This window comes from Anabrus simplex, chromosome 12 (assembly GCF_040414725.1).
Source record: "Anabrus simplex isolate iqAnaSimp1 chromosome 12, ASM4041472v1, whole genome shotgun sequence".
Lineage (NCBI taxonomy): Eukaryota > Metazoa > Arthropoda > Insecta > Orthoptera > Tettigoniidae > Anabrus > Anabrus simplex.
In genome coordinates, this window is record NC_090276.1 from 24,724,120 (window position 1) to 24,745,188 (window position 21,069).

Here is a 21,069-nt window from a genome sequence, read left to right on the forward strand (position 1 = left end):
ACAATACTCTTAAAAAACCCAATGGGCAAATGAGCAGCAATATGTTATTTTCCCCGCCTCGACACGCAAGCGGCCCCGCAATGAGAGTTAAGTTCCCTTGGAGTCGTGAGGCTTCATGCGAAGCGACCGTGCGGCCCCGCAATGCGCATCAAGTTAACTTGGAGTCGAGATATGATTCTTGGAGTCGAGAGGCTTCATGCGAACCGAGACCGGTGTTCGGAGTCGATGGAGTCGACGCTCTCGATTCCAGGCTTCAGTCGCGCCCATCCCTACTCTTTGGCATTTAAATGCTCCGCCTCTGCTTATCCAATGCCTGCCTGATGTTGGGTTCTGTAAGAACGTCTGATAAGGTGAATTATTCTCTTGAAAAAATGGAAACATGCGTTGGAAAGGATATTGGGGATATGCGGAAGAAGTACAGAGATAATACCGATTTTTTTACAGAGCATGATCTGGTGTGGAAAGAACCTTTAAGCCAGTTCAGAGTTTGGTTTGACGAAGCCAGCCGACATCCTGGGATTGGGGAAGCCAATGCCATGTGTTTGGCAACTGCTACTAAAGATGGAATTCCGTCAGCACGTTTCGTATTATTGAAAGGTTTTGGCATTAATGGATTTAAGTTTTTTACCAATTACGAGAGTAGGAAAGCTCGGGAATTAGAAGAAAATCCACGAGCATCTCTAACGTTCTATTGGGAACCTCTTCAAAGGCAGGTTCGTGTTGATGGACAAGTGGAAAAAGTCGCCAAAGAGGAATCTGATGAATATTTTGCCTCTCGACCGAGAGACTCCCAGATTGGTGCATGGGCTAGCAAGCAGAGTACTGTTATTGCAGGCAAGTGAATTAATCTAGTAAGTGTGTCAGTTTATGATGGATTTTCTACCTGTTTGGAAACTCTTGGAGAATGGGTGCCTATGAGGTTAACATGTAATGCCTGACTGTCTCTTGACAGAACCTTGCTTGTATGTGCCAGGTGTGAAATTTTAATGTAAACCCTTGTATGATACTGTAAGCGGACCAATAATCTTGTTGCTCGTAAGAACTGACTATAGTAGTTCAGTGGTGGTCAATTAATACGCACACATCTAAGTGGCATCTAATCACTTATGCCTTGTTTGCTTGACTGGTACTATAAGCAGGTCAATGGTCGTATGTTAATACACACAGTACTTGAATGTATAACCTCTTATGCCTGCTCTTAACAGGCCAGTAAGGTAATGTTCCACATGACGTAACCACTAGTTTTAACATTTAGTTGCTTGTGCTTATTCATTCTTCCCCCACGATTCTTGCATGAGGATCAAGATTATGCACTAAATAAATCCTGCATTTTCAAAACAATTAAACCTTATTTTAAGCAACATAAGAAGAAACTTGTGTACAAGAAATTAATACACGTTAATTGGCAGGAACTTGAGGGATATATCTCATCCCACAAGTTACACAGGAACTGTAAATCACTTTCTGTTTCTTATCCCATCTGATGATTTTGTGTTCCTGTCATGTTTATCTGAGAGGGGAGCACAGATAAAATCTGGAAATAGTAGAATAACATCAACATAACTTTCTTTATTTTTATAGTCCATAGCTATCCCAAACCACACCCTCACTAAGTATGTGTTACAGAATAAGGTTAAACAGAGTTGCCATCTTTCCTGTAACTCCTGTTTGCATATTTTTAATAGTTTATTATATAATATATGTTTCACTCTCTTCCTTATCTGTTTACTTTTGATCCAGTGCTGCAGATATAAATAAAATAATAAGTTACATGTTTAAGAAACATGAATTCCTGAGTTTCTGCTTAAAATTCTCGAGTAGATGGTGGCAGCACTTGCAACATCCACACAGTATGGCTATGACTTGTAGGCACAGGATTCGGATTGTCTTTCAGACAACAAACTTCACCATTATTGTCACTGCCACCACCCCGAATATTATTTACACAATGCCAACGCCATCACCAGTAAAGTACTGAATACTGCGCCATCATCACCTTCGACATTTAATGCACTGTGACAGATCTGTTAAGGGTGGTTGGGGTCAGTGATGCATGAGAATTTTCTTCGGATAGGCTGAACAAAACAAAATTTTCATGAAATAATAACTCTATGTAAAGAGGAAACAACAAGGAAGGATGAACTGAAATTGATATGTGGCTGCTGAAGATGATTTTCAGTGGTTTCCCATTTTCACATCAGGGATGGTCACTTCCTTCCCTCCCCTCGCCCTTTCCTATCCTGTCATCGCTGTAAGTCGTATCAGTGTCGGTGCGACGTAGAGCATATTCTGTTAGTACACGTGGCTGCTAAATTAAGGTAACAGAATTCTGGAATAGGGGAAGAGTTCAATTTCATCAAATGGATAGCTACAGTAGTAGAACCCATAGTAATTTATGTTAGAAGTAACATACACATGAATTCACTGGCTAACACCTTATTAAAATTTTGTAAATTACATTAAAATAAAGTGAGGAAATTGTCATTTACAATGCCACAATATGTTGTTATAAGGAGAAGTACCAGTTAGCTGATATTTCAGGCATTGGTCTCATGTTCAGAGCTAGATGGACCATTTCTAATCTTTTTGTCTATTTCTGTAGACAGTTTGCTGTAGACAGAACTAATTAAAGAGGTCTTTTTATTTTGTTGTTTTTTTACGTCGCACTAACACAGATAGGTCTTATGGTAAAGATGGTATAGGAATAGGAAGGAAGCGGCCGTGGCCTTAATTAAGATACAGCCCCAGCATTTGCCTGTTGTGAAAATGGGAAACCACGGAATACCATTTTCTGGACTGCCGACAGTGGGGTTCGAATCTACTATCTCCCGAATACTGGATACTGGCCGCACTTAAGCGACTGCAGCTATCGAGCTTGGTTTAAAGAGGTCTTGATCACTTCGCCGAAAGGTTCCATCACCCTACTACGGAATCACTTATACAGCTCACTCCCTCTATTACGATCTTGGCATGCTAGAATAGTGAAAATTTTGAATTTAGTTCTTAATTCAGTGATTTGATGATTTGTTTCTTATGCTGTTATGTTCGCAGAATATTACTTTATTATTTAACCCATGTACTGATTTAAGGTGGGTGGACATGATTATTGTTTTAAGGGGAAGAACAACAGGGCAACCATTAACAGTAATCAGAAGGAAAAATTGAAGGGGTCCGACCCTTTAAAAAATGAAAATATCGGCCAAAGTAAGAGAGGGGCCATGAAGGGCGTGAAAACGAAAGACACCAAGCTCGATAGCTGCAGTCGCTTAAGTGCGGCCAGTATCCAGTATTCGGGAGATAGTAGGTTCGAACCCCACTGTCGGCAGCCCTGAAAATGGTTTTCCGTGGTTTCCCATTTTTATACCAGGCAAATACCTTAATTAAGGCCACGGCCGCTTCCTTCCCACTCCTGGCCCTTTCCTGTCCCATCGTCGCCATAAGACCTATCTGTGTCGGTGCAACGCAAAAAAATAAAAAATAAAAAAAAATAAAAATAAAATGAAAGACTCCTTAAGCCTCGACACCTAATTCCGTTGCAGTTGGAAAAATACAAATGTTGACCAAAGGAGGTTGGATATGATAGATTAAAGTGAAGAGCCTGACACAAGTAGGTGGAAGCAATGCCAGGACTCAACTAAGGGCCCCATGGTTGTCAACTCAGACTCCCAAGTTAAGAGCTCCTGTTGTTCCGTATAGTCACCTCGTACAACACGCAGAAAATACCATGGGTGTTATTCTACTGCCCCCACCAACAGAGGAATGCACTGATTTAAGGCTTTTAGTATACTCTGTCCTTGAAAGCAACCTCAAGAGGTAGTCTGGTATTACATTAAATTCAAATGTAAGACACCTGTTTGAAGCCTAACATAAGTTAGTTTAGGCATATAACGGTTAGGTTCTTCAGGTTGCCAAAACTAATTTTGAATAAATAAATTATAAACTATGTGGAAAGAAAACATAGGCCTATGGTAAAAGAATTATGCCTGAAAAAGAAACAAAATAAAATGAACTAATTAGTGGCAGAAGATGAACCTAACAGTTATAAATTAACTGAGTTGAAACTGAAAAGAGATGGCTTCAGATGTTACACACAAAAAATATATATATAACATGCTATTTTTCAGTCTAGAGAACAACAGTTCACTAGGGAAGGCTAACCTAAACAATCCTGTAGGTAGCTATCCCGAGAGAAATGTAAAGGTACATCCATCAATTTGTGGCTCTTTTCCCAGTTCGCCTTCAATCAGGAGACCTGGTAAAGCAGAGTTCTCTCCGCTTAACCCTAGTGTAGTGCTGCTTTGGTGATAACTAAATACTGTTTGCTGCTAGTTGATGAATTGATACATAAATTGATTGTACACACATTCCAGTGGTACAGTAGAGTCGCACAAACTCAATCTAATGCCGACTAAGAGGATATCGAGTTACAAAACTATGGAGTTTAACATGCTTATAGAAGTGTTATATAAAACTCATTTCATGTTATATTAAAATACACTGAAAGCTTTTGACATATAGAGGTTGAAAGAAAATATAAAACCTCATTTAAAACTGTTACGGAGTTTTCCGTGGTAGGTAGAGGTGAAAGAAGGTGCGGGTGTGAATAGGTCTCCAGCTACGAAAGCAAAATTAATTTAAAATTTAACAAGGTTATATTTTCTTTTCAAAAACAAAGAAATAACAAGCATGGCAGGTACAAAGTAGCAAATCAAAAAGGGTAGTTACAATATTTACAGGGATTGGGCTTCGCGCCCAGATTTTACACTGCTTGGGCAATCAGCTCAGTTTTACCCCAAACACGAGTTTTAACAGAGGGGCAGAAAACCCCATTCATACCTAGGAGCCCTTGCTCCAAATTACACAGAAAAGCCTCCACGAGGCATACAACATTCAATTTTCAAAAGAGCCACTCGCTCTCAAAATTTAAACCAAACTCCACCTTCAAGTTGTCCTCACTGGACATAGACACAGGGGTAAAATACCCAACCTACCGAGGTCTATTAAATAAAAATGGGCAATTACATGACCTCTAAAATAACAATTTGAGAGGAGGCGAACTTGCACTCCTAATACACTTGTTTAAAAAACCTAATCTGGCTCTAGGCCACTAATGCAAGGGCTAATCCCATACTACCGAGGTGACTTTAGAAAAGAGCAATTTGTTTTACATTAACGAAGAATAGGTTGAGAAAATAAGTTCACCTCAAGACAATGTGAGTGGGAGCTCGAGAGGGTTAACACTCTCTATCCCAATATGCAGCTTAAAAGAGAATAGAAGAAAAGATCGTTACATTTTAGGAAAAGGTTACATGGAGGAACGCTTCGCACCCGCCCCGAGAGTTAAACTGCTGAGCTAGCAAAGAAAGAATTTATTAATCGGCCATTACCTTATTGATGACCGCTGCCGAGGAAAGAGGCGCTTCCCGCCTCCTGCTATGTACTTTATACACTGAAAGATGGAACAGAAGTGGCCCGGAGACCCTAAAATCAGCAGTTTATATCCTCTCGCGGAAGGTTCTAGGCGTTAGGGGAATGAAAACACCCTCCCACAAACTTTTTATTGGCTCGGGTACAGAAACATATCCAAGTTGGGGGAAGATACATCGGATTGGTCGGAAATAACTCAAAGAAATTCAGGATTGGTTAAATGCAAAACAAGGGGAAAGAGAGGGGTATACAGCCAACTTAAACAATAACTGAAATTTTTTTTAGCAAAGACAAACATTTGAAATAAAAATTTCTCCAACAAAATAGTTCTTTGACTCCGCACTAGGTTGCACTATTGTTGATCTTCAGTAGTGTCCTCTAGAAGAGAAAGTTCACACTTCTTACTTCAAGTGAAACAAAACCACATCAAAAATGACACAGTTCAAAAACTCAAAATTTTCCACGTGGTGACATCTTCTGAGAAAGTAGAGAATTAATAGCGTAGATAAAGTTCAGACTTCCTCCAGCAGAGGAGTTTCAACTGGCGCACATTTTAAATTAGCGGAGTGGAGGTGTACCGCCCGGTACAAAAACAATTACATACATACATACATACATACATACATCCATCATCATTATAAACCGGTATGCATTTCAACGTTCAGTTTGGAAGACACTGTGAATTTACTAAATGTCGCCACAATCCTCTATTTGAAACTAGTGCTGTGGCTTCATTTACTTCTATACCTCTTATCTTTAAATCATTGAAAACTGATTCTAACCATCATCATCTTTGTCTCCCTCTACTTCTCTTACGCTCCACAACAGAGTCCATTATTCTCCTAGGTAACCTGTCCTCTTCCATTCTCCTCACATGACCTCACCACCAAAGCTGATTCATGCGTACAGCTTCATTCATAGAGTTCATTCCTAACTTAGCATTTATCTCCTCATTCTGAGTACCCTCCTGTCATTGTTCCCACCTGTTTATGCCAGCAGTCATTCTCACTACTTTTATGTCTGTTACTTCTAACTAATGAATAAGATATCCTGAGTCCACCCAGCTTTTGCTCCCCTTAAAGCAAAGTTGGTCTGAAACAGACTGAGTTTCGTCTGGGAGCTGACATCCTTACAGAATACTGTTGATCGCAACTGTGAGCTCACTGCATTAGCTTTACTGCACCTTGATTCAGTCTCTTACTATATTACCATCCTGGGAGAACACACATCCTAAATACTTGAAATTATGTACATGTTCCATCTTTGTGTCACCAATCTGATATTCAGTTCTCTTGGATTCCTTACCTACTGACATCAATTTAGTATTCAAAAGGCTAACTTTCATACCATACTAATTGCACCTGTTTTCAAATTCCAAGATATTAGACTGCAGGCTTTCAGCACAATCTGCCATTAAGACCAAGTCGTCAGCATAGGCCAGGCTGCTTACTACCTTTCCGCCTAACTGAATCCCTCCCTGCCACTTTATACCTTTCAGCAGATGATCCATGTAAACTATGAACAATAAAGGTAAAAGATTACAGCCTTTTCTAACCCCTGTAAGTACCTTGAACCAAGAACTCATACTACCATCAATTCTCACTGCAGTCCAATTGTCAGCATAAATGCCTTTGATTGATTTCAGTAATCTGTCCCATAGTTCCCTGGTATGGCGTACACTACTGTCTATTCCTCTCGTAGGGGCATTTTTCAGTTTCCTAGCGCATATTGAATATCTGATGCTGATACCCCCTCTGTAGTCTGAAACCACGCTGGTTTTCATCCAACTTTCTCTCAACCACTGATTCACCCGCCCTTCTAAGATGCCAGTGAATACTTTGCCTGGTATACTAATCATTTATTATCAGTCAGTCAGTCAGTCAGATGCCTCGATAGTTGTTGCAATCCTTCCTGTTCCCTTGCTTATAGATAGGTGCAATTACTGTTTTTGTCCATTCTGAGGGTACCTTACCAACTCTCCATGGTAATTTTATTAATCTTATGAAGCCATTTCATTCCTGCCTTCCCGCTGTACTTCACCATTTCAGGTAGTGATGGGTTGCGACTGGAATCGCGAAGAGTCGATTCCATATGCCTGGGGAATCGGGTACCCGATTCCAGAATCGATTCCGAGGAACTAGTAGCACCATCTATGATGCGGATACATAAACACGTGCAACACGAATGTGTTCTGTAATGTGAGCTCGTTTTGGTTTATAACCAGGTCACTTTACAAGCCATGCCTGCTCTCATAGTGTCCTGGAGTTATGCACTCTAATGCGACTGTAATTTGATCAGAAAATATGATTCTCTTTTTGAAACTAATCAAATTGTTTGGATTGTAAATAAATCAAAACTTGTATGGGGATTATGACATAATATAACACTAATATTTCAACAAAATACAATTATTGTACTAAAGAGAAAACAAAAATAGTAATTTTGACAGTTTCTCTTAATAAATATTGAGCAATAGTATGAAAGTTCTTCTTTTTCTACCACTTGTCCCACACCCATGGGTTCTCGGGTGCGAACTTTATCGCACATGTTGATTTGGCCCAGTTTTATAACTGGATTCCCTTCCTGATGCCAACCCCATATGGAGGGATGTAATCATTGTTGTGTGTTCCTGTGGTGGTTGATAGTATAGTATGTTGTCTGAAAATGTTGGGACAAACACAAACACCCAGTCCCTGGGTCAAATGAACTAATCAGAGGTGATTAAAATCCCCCACCCGGCCGGGAATCAAACTCGGGAGCCTCTGAACCGAACGCTTCAACGCTGACCATCCAGCCAATGAGCCGGACAGTAGCACGAAATGTTTGTTGCAAATTAAATGTAACGGAAGACAGGTATGCTACGAAACAGGTTGTGTACTTATTAAAAATGTGACTTAATTCCACAGACTTTATACGTTTATACTAGCGATATTTGAAAACCACATTAGAAAAATACAGTATAAGCATAAATAACAATGTCATTTGCAACACGCAGTGTCGAAATATGTGATGTGATTTCCAGACTACCAGGATAAATTGTTATATCATTATTATGTGGCATAATTCATTCATGACAATCAATAAGACATTTCACTGTATACAAAAGAAATAGTGTCCGCCGCTGTGGTGTAGTGGTTAGTGTGATTAGCTGCCACCCCCGGAGGTCCAGGTTCGATTCCCGGCTCTGCCACAGAATTTGAAAAAGTGGTACGAGGGCTGGCACGGGGTCCACTCAGCCTTGAGAGGTCAACTGAGTAGAGGGGGGTTTGATTCCCTCCTCAGCCATCCTGGACGTGGTTTACCATGGTTTCCCACTTTTCCTCCAGGCAAATGCCGGGATGGTACCTAACTTAAGGCCATGGCCACTTCCTTCCAAACTCCCCATCCCCCCCACAAGGCCCCTGTTCAGCATAGCAGGTGAGGCCGCCTGGGCGAGGTACTGGTCATCCTTCCCAGTTGTATCCCCCAACCCAGAGTCTGAAGCTCCAGGACATTGCCCTTGAGGCAGTAGAGGTCGGATCCCTCGCTGAGTCCGAGGGAAAACCCAACCCTGGAGGGTGAACAGATGATGATGATGATGATGATAAAGAAGAAGAAGACAAAAGAAATAGTAAATATTGCACTTTCTAATTTGCCCCACTTATATACGGAAGACTCACTCTAGTGAGTGCCCCCAGCACACTCTGGTGATGTCATCGGGAACCGATTCCTCGCATGCGATGTTGAGTTCGACCTCGGAGTCGTAGGAACCGATTCTTGTAATACCAGGCGTCATTCGCGCACATCACTTATTTCAGGTCTAATTTCATTTAAAGTATAGATAAGAAATGTGTTTTTCCACCATTCAATACACAATACGGAAAATGAAATTTATAAATAATAATAATTTCATTTAATTCCTGCTGCTTTATGACAATGGAGTTTATTAACCACCTTTTCCACTTCCTCGAGCGTGATTTCACCAACATCATTTTCCTCCTCTCCATGAGGTCGGTTGTTCGCGGCACCACCAGAAAGATTTCTTTTTACGTTGATGATTTTCAAAATATTCTCTTCACCTGTCCAGTGATTCCCTAGGATCTATTGTGAGTTTACCTGAATAACCCAAAACACTGTTAATTTCCTTTTTCCCTCCCTTCTTGAGATTCTTTTACTGTCCAGAAAGGTTTCCCTGCTGCTTGACCTAGCCTTTCCAGGTTATAACCAAAATCTCCCCACGACTTCTTTTTTGATTAAACAACTATTTGCTTCGCTCTGTTTCTTTCATCTATGTCTGCATCAGCCCTTGTTTGAAGCCATTTCTGATAAGCCTTCTTTTTACGTTTACAATCTGCTCTCACTTCATCATTCCACCAAGATGTTCGCTTTTTCCCAGCTTTACACACAGTTGTCCTTAGGCATTCCCGTGCTGTTCTACTACAGCATCCTTGTATGCTGCCCATTCCCTTTCTATATCCTGAACCTGCTTACTGTCCACTGTTCGGAACTTCTCACTAATCATATCCATGTACTTCTGTCTAATTTCCTCATCCTGAAGATTTTTTACCCTTATTTGTTTGCAGACAGATTTCACTTTCTGTATCCTGGGCCTATAGATACTTACTTCACTACAGATCATATAGTGGTCTTTATCATTGAAAAAAAAACCCAGAAAACCTGTACATTACTAACAGATTTTCTGAATTCGAAGTCTATTATGGATCTGGTACCCCTACCCTCCCATGTGTAGCGGTGAATAGCCTTATGCTTGAAGAATGTATTCGTAACTGCTAAACCCATACTAGCACAGAAGTCCAGCAAACACTTCCCATTCCTATTAGCTTCCATATCTTTCTCACATTTACCAATCACCCTTTCGTATCCTTCAGTTCTATTTCCAGCTCGCGCATTGAAATCGCCCATTAGCACTGTCCTATCCTTGCTGTTGACCTTGACTACAATGTCACTCAATGCTTCATAAATCTTGTCAACTTCATCCTCAACGGCACCCTCACATGGTGAATACACTGAGACAGTTCTCGTCCTAATTCCTCCAACTGCCAAATCTACCCACATCATTCGCTCATATACGTGCCTAACAGAAACTATGTTGCGTGCAGTAGTATTCCTGATGAACAGCCCTACCCCATAGGGCCTATTCTGCCCTTCCCTTTTTAACACCCGTCAGGTACACTTTATAATCTCCTATCTCTTCCTCTTTATCTCCCCTTACCCGAATAGCATTTACTCCTAGCACATCAAAAATCGCCACTAGGCCACTCTTTGCTGACTCAGCCAGTTCTATTTTCTTTCTTCCATAAGCCCCATTAATATTGATAGCTCCTTATCAAATTCCATTTTGTTCGCCAAGTTGTTTCCAAGGAGTCCCTTGCCTGTCAAATGGGAGTGGGACTCCGTTACTCCCATAGGTTCGAGGCTAACTTAAAATGTTCTGAGCTCGGTAAATTCGTGAAGCAGGATGCTACCCTACTTACACATAGTCCAGGTGAGGATCTCTCGTCTAACGGGTTAGAGCCTGAGCATAAGGAGGGCGATGACTCAGAATATGTCCGAGATTCCCATTCCCATTCCATAGCAACTGGTATCCTAACTCTCAGGACCACTTACTAGGCCACTCAGCCGTTGCCCATGCTTCATGAACTAGGACATGACTTTAGTAACCCTCACCATGAACCATTTGAAACAAGTTATGTAAAGAAATAATAAAACAACTTAATGTACATTTTTACTCTTCAACATAACTTGTTTTGTTTCCTCTTCTTCTCACTTGAGATTTTCACTGTTAAAACAATTTGAACTTGAGAACTTTCCTGGACAATGATTCACTTTGTAGTGGCAAGTGCAATCCATTTAACCGAAATAAGTTTGTCTAGGTGCTCTAGTTATATAGTTCTCTGTTCAATGTTCTATATGTCAGGTAATTGTACAAAAATGCAGTATTTTCACACCTCTATTTATTCCTTGTACTCTATTGAATGTATCTCATAGAATTTTACAGTGCCTGCAAGTGAATGGGCAATGTCAGATTCTTTACTGTACTTTTTAAATTCATAAAATTTATTATTGTATGTTATTTTCCACCTATTCAATACAATCAGTCGTAAGATTAATGTTCTTTGTTCATTAAACTATAAATGTGGGACATGTTTCACCCCTTTTAAAGGGCATCGTCAGCCTTATCATTGCCTCAATACCAGAACAGGTACCTGTTCAGCTATGGCATAATCTAAAAATTCTTATGATTTAAAACATTAACATGGTGTATAGTCATTATTTAAGGAACTTGATTAGACATGAGAATCATTAATATGTTTAAGGCCTAATGCCTTGGTCAAGAGTAAGAAGTGATTAATTAACCTATATGATACAATAGACATTGGTAAAATTGAAGTGAGTTAAAACATTTTAAAACAAGATTTAAAAAGGAAATACATTCCAACACGTAAAGTTTTGACATATTATTTAACTATATGCTCAGATCTAGTGATTAGTTATCATTCAAAGGTTGATAAAATTTGATGTTGGCAACTTTCAAAGGTAGGAGTTATTTTATTTTTGTATTCTTAATTGAAGGCTTATTAATTGAGTATTATTGAGTATATTTGGTGGTGCATTAAAATTGTAATAGTGTCATTAACTATCTTCTTTTGTATACATTAATATTGTGGTATTGGCGTGTTGCATCAATGTTGTGGCATTCTAGTGTTAGCTTGTTGATCAAAAAGAGAACAGGCTGTGGGACAGTTGTGATGTCACGCTGTTGAGTGTATATAAGCTTTGTAAAGGGAGAAGTTAGAATTAACCAGATTAAATATGTAAAAAAACAAAATGGGAGAGGGTAACCAGAAAAATTATAAGTATTGCTGTGTTGACGCTTACCTTTCGCCCACTTGAATGTTACCTTGATGTGTGAGTACTGGTGGTCGCCGATGTCCTGCTACGCGTATTGTATGTGCGTTGTCTTGGTGGAGGGGAGTGGTCTTGCGAAGGCGGGGCTATTGGCTTGTGGGTTGCGTGTGAGGGTGAGTTGCTTGCAACTCGTGCGGAAGAGGGATGTGATGTGTTTGTCGCCCTGATGGTAGTGTTTATTGTTTTTGTTTTTAAAACCTTACATAAAATATTATCTTGAAGATTTAACTGATGGAATAGGATTGGTAATTGTTCAAAAAGAGAACTTTTAATGTCTATTGGATCATTCAAGTTTTGATTTACGTTATAATTCTGATCTAAAAAAATATAAAGTTTTTCGAATTTGGTCATGAGTCTGCCCTTATTGAATTATTTTTTTTTAATCTGAAGATCGCGTTCTATTATAGTAAAGCTTTGGCCTGAGTCTCTCGTTTGATTACTCATAGCTGAGAATTTGTTATGTTTTTGAGCGTTGAAATTATCAGTGTATCTAGTTAAAATGCTTCTCCCCGTTTGTCCCACAGAAGAACAATTGCACTCAGTACATTTAAGCCTATAAATGCCCGAGCGAAAATATTTGTTGTTTATAGAATTGATTGTGTTATGATTGAAAAACAAATTTCGAATTGAGTTCTGAGTCTTGAAAGCAATTTTGATTATTTTTTTATGGGATTAGTTTCTTGATGTATGATTGGGTCAGTATAAGTGAAGGTTGCATATTTTAATTTGTTAGTTTTTATTGGAGAAAGATTAGTGGCTAACTTCAATTTCACCTTATTGATTATTTTGTTAATGATTAATGGATTGTATCCATTGAAGCTTGCAATTTCCTTTATGATGTTCATTTCCTTCTTTAGATTGGCTGCCGAAAGAGGAATTTTCAATGCTCTATAAACGAAGCTGTAAAATGATGCTTCCTTATGTGATTGCAGATGCAACAAACTATGTTTTATGGTTGTAGGGGTAAAGGAAGGTTGTCTAAAGATTTGAAAATAAAATTTGTCTAATATTCTTGTGATTGTGATATCTAGAAAGTTAATTGAATTGTTATTTTCGTCTTCCTTAGTAAATTTGATTTAACTATCTAAACTGTTTAAATATGTTAGGATGTTATCACTGTTGTTGCAATCGCTATCAGTTATTGCCAACGTGTCATCGACATAGCAAAACCAAAGACAGACTGTTAATATTATTATTATTATTATTATTATTATTATTATTATTATTATTATTATTATTATTATTATTATTATTCTGTTATGCTCAAGGTTATCCATGTATACGTTGGCGAGTATCCCTGATATAGAGAATTCTTTGTCACCAGGAAAGTTGTTATGAATTACAGTATGCTTCAAAAATTACTGCCCCTAGACATGCCACTTGACCAGTGTAAATACAGAAATAAAATAATAGGACTGATTTCATATTTTATCCACTATAAAAAAGGAAAAGGCTGTTAAGATTATGAAAATAAGCACATACTTTATGACAGGGGATGTTGGAAATGTTCTCCTGCTACATCCACACATTCTTGGCATTGTGTTAGGAAACTCCGATTCACACACATTAGTTTGTCTTCCATAATTAAGGCTATTTCTCTCCTGATATGTTTGGTAGCTTGCCGTGCTGGGTCTTCAAAACCCGGGTTTCTTGTACAAGTCATTGTAGGGATTTTATAGGCGTGTGTTCTAATTTTTCAGCGATTTTGTTTATGTTCTCCTCATTAGTACAGTACGTTTCTTTACCCTTCACTTGTTATTGAGTGAAGAACCCGTTCCTCTCAATTTGTTTACAAATTTCCGCATGATATTTGGAAATTGAATTATGAATCATCTAATGGCTTTCCTGCAAGACTGTGTTTTCACATAACTATCGTACATAAATATCCTGTACTGTGTATGCATGTGGAGGCATTATGAGAATTATTACCCAATCTGACACTTAATTACTCGAGACAGTTGGAGTGACAGATCCACACTTGGTGAACATCCTAAGGACGGAGCAAAGCTGAGAAGGTGAGAGAATTTTCGTGGGTTTTTTTTGCTATGCTGTGGAGTGGAAAGTGACGAGTCAACTGCCCCGTGCCCATCGGCCGACTTATGATAGCTTTCATTGTAGTACAGTTATGCTAAATGTATTGAACAGTACAATACAATATTTAATGGTTGTAACAGAGATGTTGTTGTATTTGCTCATAATGATGGGTTTTAGATGTAGTTTTTACCACTACCTGTCACGGATGGTTTATTGAACAACTCGCAACCGTATCACTAGTTAATTCAATACCATGCTGACTGAGCACTATTTCTATGTAGTAAAAACTTCTTCTGGAACCCATCATTAAATTGTCTTTCATTAACCTTCTGGGTAACATTGTTTCAAGAGTATTCTGTTGTTCGTGTTTTGTTATTTTATTTTCACAAATTTTATACATGTTGGAGTTCATAGTTTACCTCTTTACAGTGACATGTCTGAAATGGTTTATTTTATTTTAGGTCGAGAGGAACTGATGGTACGCAGAAGTGAAATTTTAGAGAAATATAAGCAGGCAGAAGCCGTTCCACGCCCTGATTATTGGGGTGGATATATTTTAATTCCAGAGCGAATGGAGTTCTGGCAGGGACAGACTGATCGATTACACGACAGGATTGTCTTCAGACGTTTGAAATCTGGGGAAGAACCAGATGGTATAAAACTTCATAAGGGAGATCAGGATTGGGTGTATGAGAGGCTTTCTCCATGAAGAGCACAGAGATGTTAAATATAATGACCAAAGAATTTGTCTTCCAATAATCTTCTTGGTAACAATGTATCAGACAGAGTATTATGTTGTACATGTTTTGTTAATGCAAGGCCTGTTCCAAAAATAACCAAACTTTGAAAATGTGCAGAGGCAAGTCTTAGTGGTTTTCAGTTAGTAACTGGTCATTTGCCTTGCATTTTTGAAACTATTACTGTGTTTACTAGCCTATAACACCCCCGCCAATTTTCAACTTCAAAAAGAGAGGAGGTTATAATAGGTGAAAATTTTGCATAATATAGCTTAGGTTCGTATGGTTTAAAAGCAGGTAAAAGGAACATCTAGCATCTTTAAATCAACATACAAAATAGTTATTTAAATCTATATTTACACAGAAGGTGATATTAGTACATTTAAACAGTTTTGTATCAGCCCTGTCCTTTCTTTACCACAGCTGACTTGTCACGACTAAGCGCATGTCACAGTCACACAGCCCCGCGCAGAGTTCAAGGCTGCACAGCATTGTGTGTCATCATGCAGCAGTGTTCTCCTCAGAAATTTTCATCAGCCAGGTGTCAGGAATGAGTAGCCGGACGGGAAAGAGGGTGTAAAAAAAAGATATGATACCATTTCAGTTTATTTCCCTCTGGCCATAAATAATACTAGACAGATAAACATTAACTGCAAAATTGAACTATTTTAGTGTTATCACTAGAGCCCGGATTTCCATGCAAATGCATGTTTTTAAATAAGCTGGTTACAATTCTCAAACTTTGCAGATATTCATTTTATGGCTAACGATTCCAAATAACTATGTTTTTTTCCCTGCATGTTTGCATGTTTTGGTCTTTTTAGGAGAAAATTAATGTATAATGCATTAGCGAATATTTGGACTTTAATATTGCATAATATGACTTTTCTTCTGACTTTGGCACATATATAATGTTGATGATGATGCTTGTTGTTTTAAGGGGCCTAACATCGAAGGTCATCGGCCCCCATATATAATGTTAACTTGCAGGATATTGCCTTTTATGAATGTTGGTTTGCAGAAATCAGGACCATTTTCCCATGTTATATTGTAGGTTACTGAAAGACGGAGAGAATGTATTCCTGGCATCCTAAGTGACAACCAGAGTTAGTACATAGGCTACGGTAGAGGTCTATAATCCAATTAACCAAGCACTTTATCTGTTGCTTGAGTAAACATTGACGTAAGACTGAAGGCCCCGCGTCAATCTCTGTACTTCTTAGGAATAAGGTGTCCCAGTTATACACTGAGATAAACTAAACCGTATAATTGTCCACAACTCATTGAGGGCTCATTTTTTGCCTACATTTGACGAGCAAAACAAAACTTGTATCGCATTTCTGTGACTCCGCGTTACTGTGATAGCAGCTTACAAACCTTGGCAATGCACTGAACCCTCTTGTCCTGGAATTTCCTACCCGGCACTCTCACTCGCCACAGGTCTTTGTTATCATTGCTGGAAACCGTTACCCATTGGGGACATTCAAAGGTGTCTGCAATCATCGCATGGAGAAGTAGCTGCGGCAGCTAGAGATAGGTTGAACAAAGTGATCCGTTGCAATCCTTATTTTGAATTCATCAAGCTTATAAAAGATGTATTGTGGTGAAAATGCAAAAGACATACAATTTGAATTCACTTTGTCCCAAATGTCTTCATTTAAGTATATGCATCTGTCACTTCTTGTGACATAGAAAGATAATTTTCTGTGCTTAAGAATGTGCTGACAGACAAACGGATGAGGTTAAATCAAGACAATTTGGAGAAATTATGGTAGTTGTTGTACAATGTTTCAAAAGAAACTGAATTTTGATAGTGCATATTTTTTAGTTTATTGTGCATGTTTTGCCATATGATAGTGCACGAGTGCACGCATATTTTGAGATTTGATAGTGCATAGAAATTCGGGCTCTAGTTATCGCAAACAAGACATAACAGAGCATTTTGAATTTCTAGTGTTCTACTGCTTGTTCACATTCAGGTAACACGGGGGCTTGCCATTTTGTTGCTGTGGAGTGCTGTACGGGTTTGTGATGTCATGCGGAATCGCATGCGATTCCACGCTAATCCAGGCACCCCTCGCGCACGACACTTTGTGGCAGTCAAGCTAAACGTTCAAACTCTGGTGTAATTGATGCAATTATTCTGACAATAATGAAGATTTGCCATAAACAGTTTTACAGTATTTAAATTTAAACTTGGAACACCCAGCGACTCAAATATATATTAATATTATGGAACTAGCACATATATAGGTTATGTTAGCTGGGCGGTCTGAAAAAAAAAAAAAAAAAATGGCATGGCAGTCTGCTCATTAAAAAACGGTTCTAGGGAGGTCACTGTGCGGTATGAAATGTTTGGTTCTAATACCAACTTTTAAGTATGCATTTTTGTATTTTCCTTTCTTCACACCACAAAAGGAATTCAATTTTTTTCTTCGCTCCCAATAATTTCTCCCTTTGGTTATGCCAATAATGAATCATATATGGCTGCACTTTGTATGTATGACTTGTTACTCTCTCCATTTTCTGCAGCAAATTCAAACACATTCGAAGTGAAGGATGCTGTAAAACTGGTCCTCTGGCATATTTTTGCTCCTGCTTGTGTACTGGACGCTTCCTTAATTACACACCATATTACACGCTACGCGTGGCAGCATGGGTCGCGAAACTCGGAAGCTGGAAGGGCATTGAGAAATCTGTGGTAGGGGGAGAGAGTAGCCGACGCCAATGCACAGGTGGTGCAGAAATGCAGGTTTTAAGTTAATTGAAGTGTTGTACATTGGTGATAATGATAATAGTTATGTTATTTGCTTTATGTCCCACAGACTACTTTAACGATTTTCGGAGGTGCCGAGGTGCCGGAATTTAGTCCCGCAGGATTTCTTTTATGTGCCGGTAAAATTAAAGACATGAGGCTGACATATTAGAGCCCTTTCAAATACCACCGGATTTAGCCAGGATTGAACCTGTCAAGTTGGACTCAGAAGGCCAGCGCCTGAACCGTCTGAACCACTTAGCCTGACTGTTGCACTTGCTGCCTGGTCACTTGGAATAATTTTTTTTTTTTCTGAAGCCCCCCTCCCCACCAATAATAGTCAAAAAAATAGAGGGAGGGACTGTTATAGGTGAGGGGGTGTTATAGGCTGGTAAATATGGTAGTCAGCCGGTGTTGGATTGCAAGTGTGTAGAGTAAGTATGTATTCGATTATTGAGATGCCTGAACGTTTGCGAGCAGCGTATCAGCATTCACATCTGCTTTAAACTGGGGTAAATGTTTACGGAGATGCACAGTGGTGCGGAGATAAATTCACCCAGACCCAAGAAAGCACTGCAGGTGAAGTCGAAGAAAAAACCACTGGCATTATCTTGAAGTCTTGAGACATTTGAGAGAAAATGTGAGGAGAAAAAGTGTGTTCTTGAGGTGAAACTACTTGTGAAGCCTCTGCCATGACAACATGCCAGCACACACATCACTGTGAATTTTTGTTGAACACAAAGATAACTGCACTTCTCAATTCTCCCTACTCACCTGACCTAGCCCCAGCAGGATGATGAAAGGATGATAATTTCATTCAGTTGAAGAGATCAAACGAGAATCACAGGTGCAGCTGTGCACGATCCTGCAAATTATTCTTCTTTCCCTTAGCTAACAGTTGGATGAGTTTGACCTCGAAGACTGTTGTGGGTGCTGCTGGATCGAATGGGGTACTTCCCAGCAAGCTGCCTTTGATTACCTAAAACTTGCTCTCTGTAATGCCCTGGTCTTGGCCATGCCTGACTTTTCAAATACCTTCATCATACAGACTGATGCCTCATCCTCAGCCGTTGTGGCTGTGCTGCTTCAGGCGTCTGAACTTGGAAGACATCCTTTCGCCTATGCTTCCAGAACTTTGTCTTCACAGGAAGCTAAGTATTCGTATATGAACTGGAGGCTTTAGCTGTTTTTTTTTGCTTTGAAAAGATTTTGTTTCTATTTAGAACATGTTAGATTTGAGCTGGAGACCGATAATCAGGCCTTGAGTTGGGTTCTTGCTAAACCCAGGTGAACTGGGCATATTGCTAGATGGGCCATCAGAATTTCGGCTTTTCAATTCAGTGTCAGTCACATTAGGGGATCGGAGAATGTAGTTGCCGATAGCTTGAGTCACATGTTTTCTGGTAAAATTCCTTGTGTTGTTGAATCTGATGATTCCATAGATTTGATGATTAGTTCTATTCTTACTGATTCTCCTTTATTATTTCATGACATTGGTAAATATCAACGGGAAGATCCTGTTCTTGCACCGATCATTGAGACTCTTTCTTCTGGGGAACATGTTGTCCCTTATGTTCTGAGGAATGGTGTCTTGTGTCGTCCGTGTCATGACCAGAAGATGAAAATTGTCATCCTCTCGGTGGTTATCCGGGTATATTTAAGACAAGAGAGAAGATTAGAGAATTTTTCATTTAGAGAGGTGTGGGTGGGGAAATCAAGGAACTCGTGGAAGCTTGTCAAACTTGCCTCATTAGAAAGCCACCGTTATTAAATGCCAAGGGTGGTCTTCTGTCTTCTCACCATGCTTCGCGCCCTGTGGAGTGTTTGTATATCGACTACGTGGGACCTTTTCCTCAGTCCAAAGGTAATGGCAGCAAATTCGTGCTAGTATGTGATGGGTTTATCCAATTTTCTTGGTTATTTCCCACTAAGCTTGCAACTGCTCAAACCACCATTGGTTGCCTAAATTCTATTTTTCCTACTTTTGGACCTTACAAACATTTTACCTGTTCCAGGGGAAACCGTCCTGATTCCTTTGGATGGTTTCTTGTTCAATCGGCTGCTCCGCAGTGTTTTTATTTGGATTTGTCTTTCAAGTCTTTTGTCCACTTGCGTGGTGAATTTGTTTTCCACGGGATAAACTGCTGTTCCTTGCAGTTTCCTGCCTTCTTCTTCTCATCCATCTTCTTCCTGTTCTTGCGCTAGTGCCCAAGGATTCAGGGGATTTTATTTTCTAGGCCTAGCAGCTAAGAGCTTCTAGAGGTCAGTTCCCCAAATTACCTACCAGAACTGCTTCTATGAGCGGAAACAGCACCAGGAACATTGTATTAATAGGGGTGGGTAGTAGTTAGAAAGAAACAAAACTAACAAGGCTGCAGGTACCCCTAGAGTTATTTTCATAGTTCGGTTAATTTGCGAACAGACTTTATATTTTAGTTTCACAAATTGTTTCTATAAAATGTTGGAGTTCATATGAATAACCTGAATAGAACTGCAATGTTTACATTCTTTTTTATTGTTATATATGAAGATATATTTATTGTTGTAAGTGTATTGCCTGTTGAACACTGTGTTATAGTGTATTTTGTTATATTGAATGTGTTGTGTTTTTTAGAGGTGTTCTGAAAATTACGATGAAAATATATTTACAATATATGAAATTTACTCTGCGGAATGTATTGCTTGGATTTATTTATAACTAGTTGTACTACCTTTCACAGATGGATTATTGAACAACCCACAACCATATTGTCAGTTTATTCAATTACTCTGAGCACTATTTTAATGTCGGTGATGCCTTTGATGAACTTACAGTTTTTACATTTTAAATGTTAATAATAATGTTATTGGCTTTATGCCCCACTAACTACTTTCATGGTTTTCGGAGAACATTAAAAATGTAAGGTATAAAAATGGAAATAGGATTTTCTATACAGTGGAACCTTGATATCTTGAATCACCTGACCCTGTAGAGAAACAGGACACACAAACCTCAGGAGCTAATTTTTTTTTTTTTTTTTTGAGTAATCAAAATTTCAAGATAAAGAAACATCCTGTTTTTGAGCATGTGTAGCACATTATTGAATCATATGTATCAATGGGCTGATACTAAATACAGTAACAATTTCTAACAATATTTAGCAATATACTAACAAACTCTCATTTTATGATATCACTTTAATTATAACATGATAGTAACATTTTATG

At 39.0% G+C, this 21,069-nt stretch overlaps 1 protein-coding gene across 1 annotated transcript; it reads left to right on the top strand.

The window, feature by feature from the left end:
- The first annotated feature begins 276 nt into the window (after positions 1–276).
- Positions 277–20,532, top strand: LOC136884438 (pyridoxine-5'-phosphate oxidase). The gene is made up of 2 exons (XM_067156603.2): positions 277–834; positions 14,832–20,532. Exons 1-2 carry the CDS (start codon positions 288–290, stop codon positions 15,077–15,079), a joined length of 795 nt encoding a protein of 264 aa, XP_067012704.2. The 5' UTR covers positions 277–287; the 3' UTR covers positions 15,080–20,532.
- The last annotated feature ends 537 nt before the right edge of the window (positions 20,533–21,069 follow it).

Bases quoted from the DNA above. Each gene is read 5' to 3' on its own strand.
- LOC136884438 (XM_067156603.2), top strand. From the start codon at position 288: ATGCTCCGCCTCTGCTTATCCAATGCCTGCCTGATGTTGGGTTCTGTA. The intron at 835-14,831 runs GCAAGTGAATTA...ATTTTATTTTAG, and splicing joins GCAGAGTACTGTTATTGCAG to GTCGAGAGGAACTGATGGTA.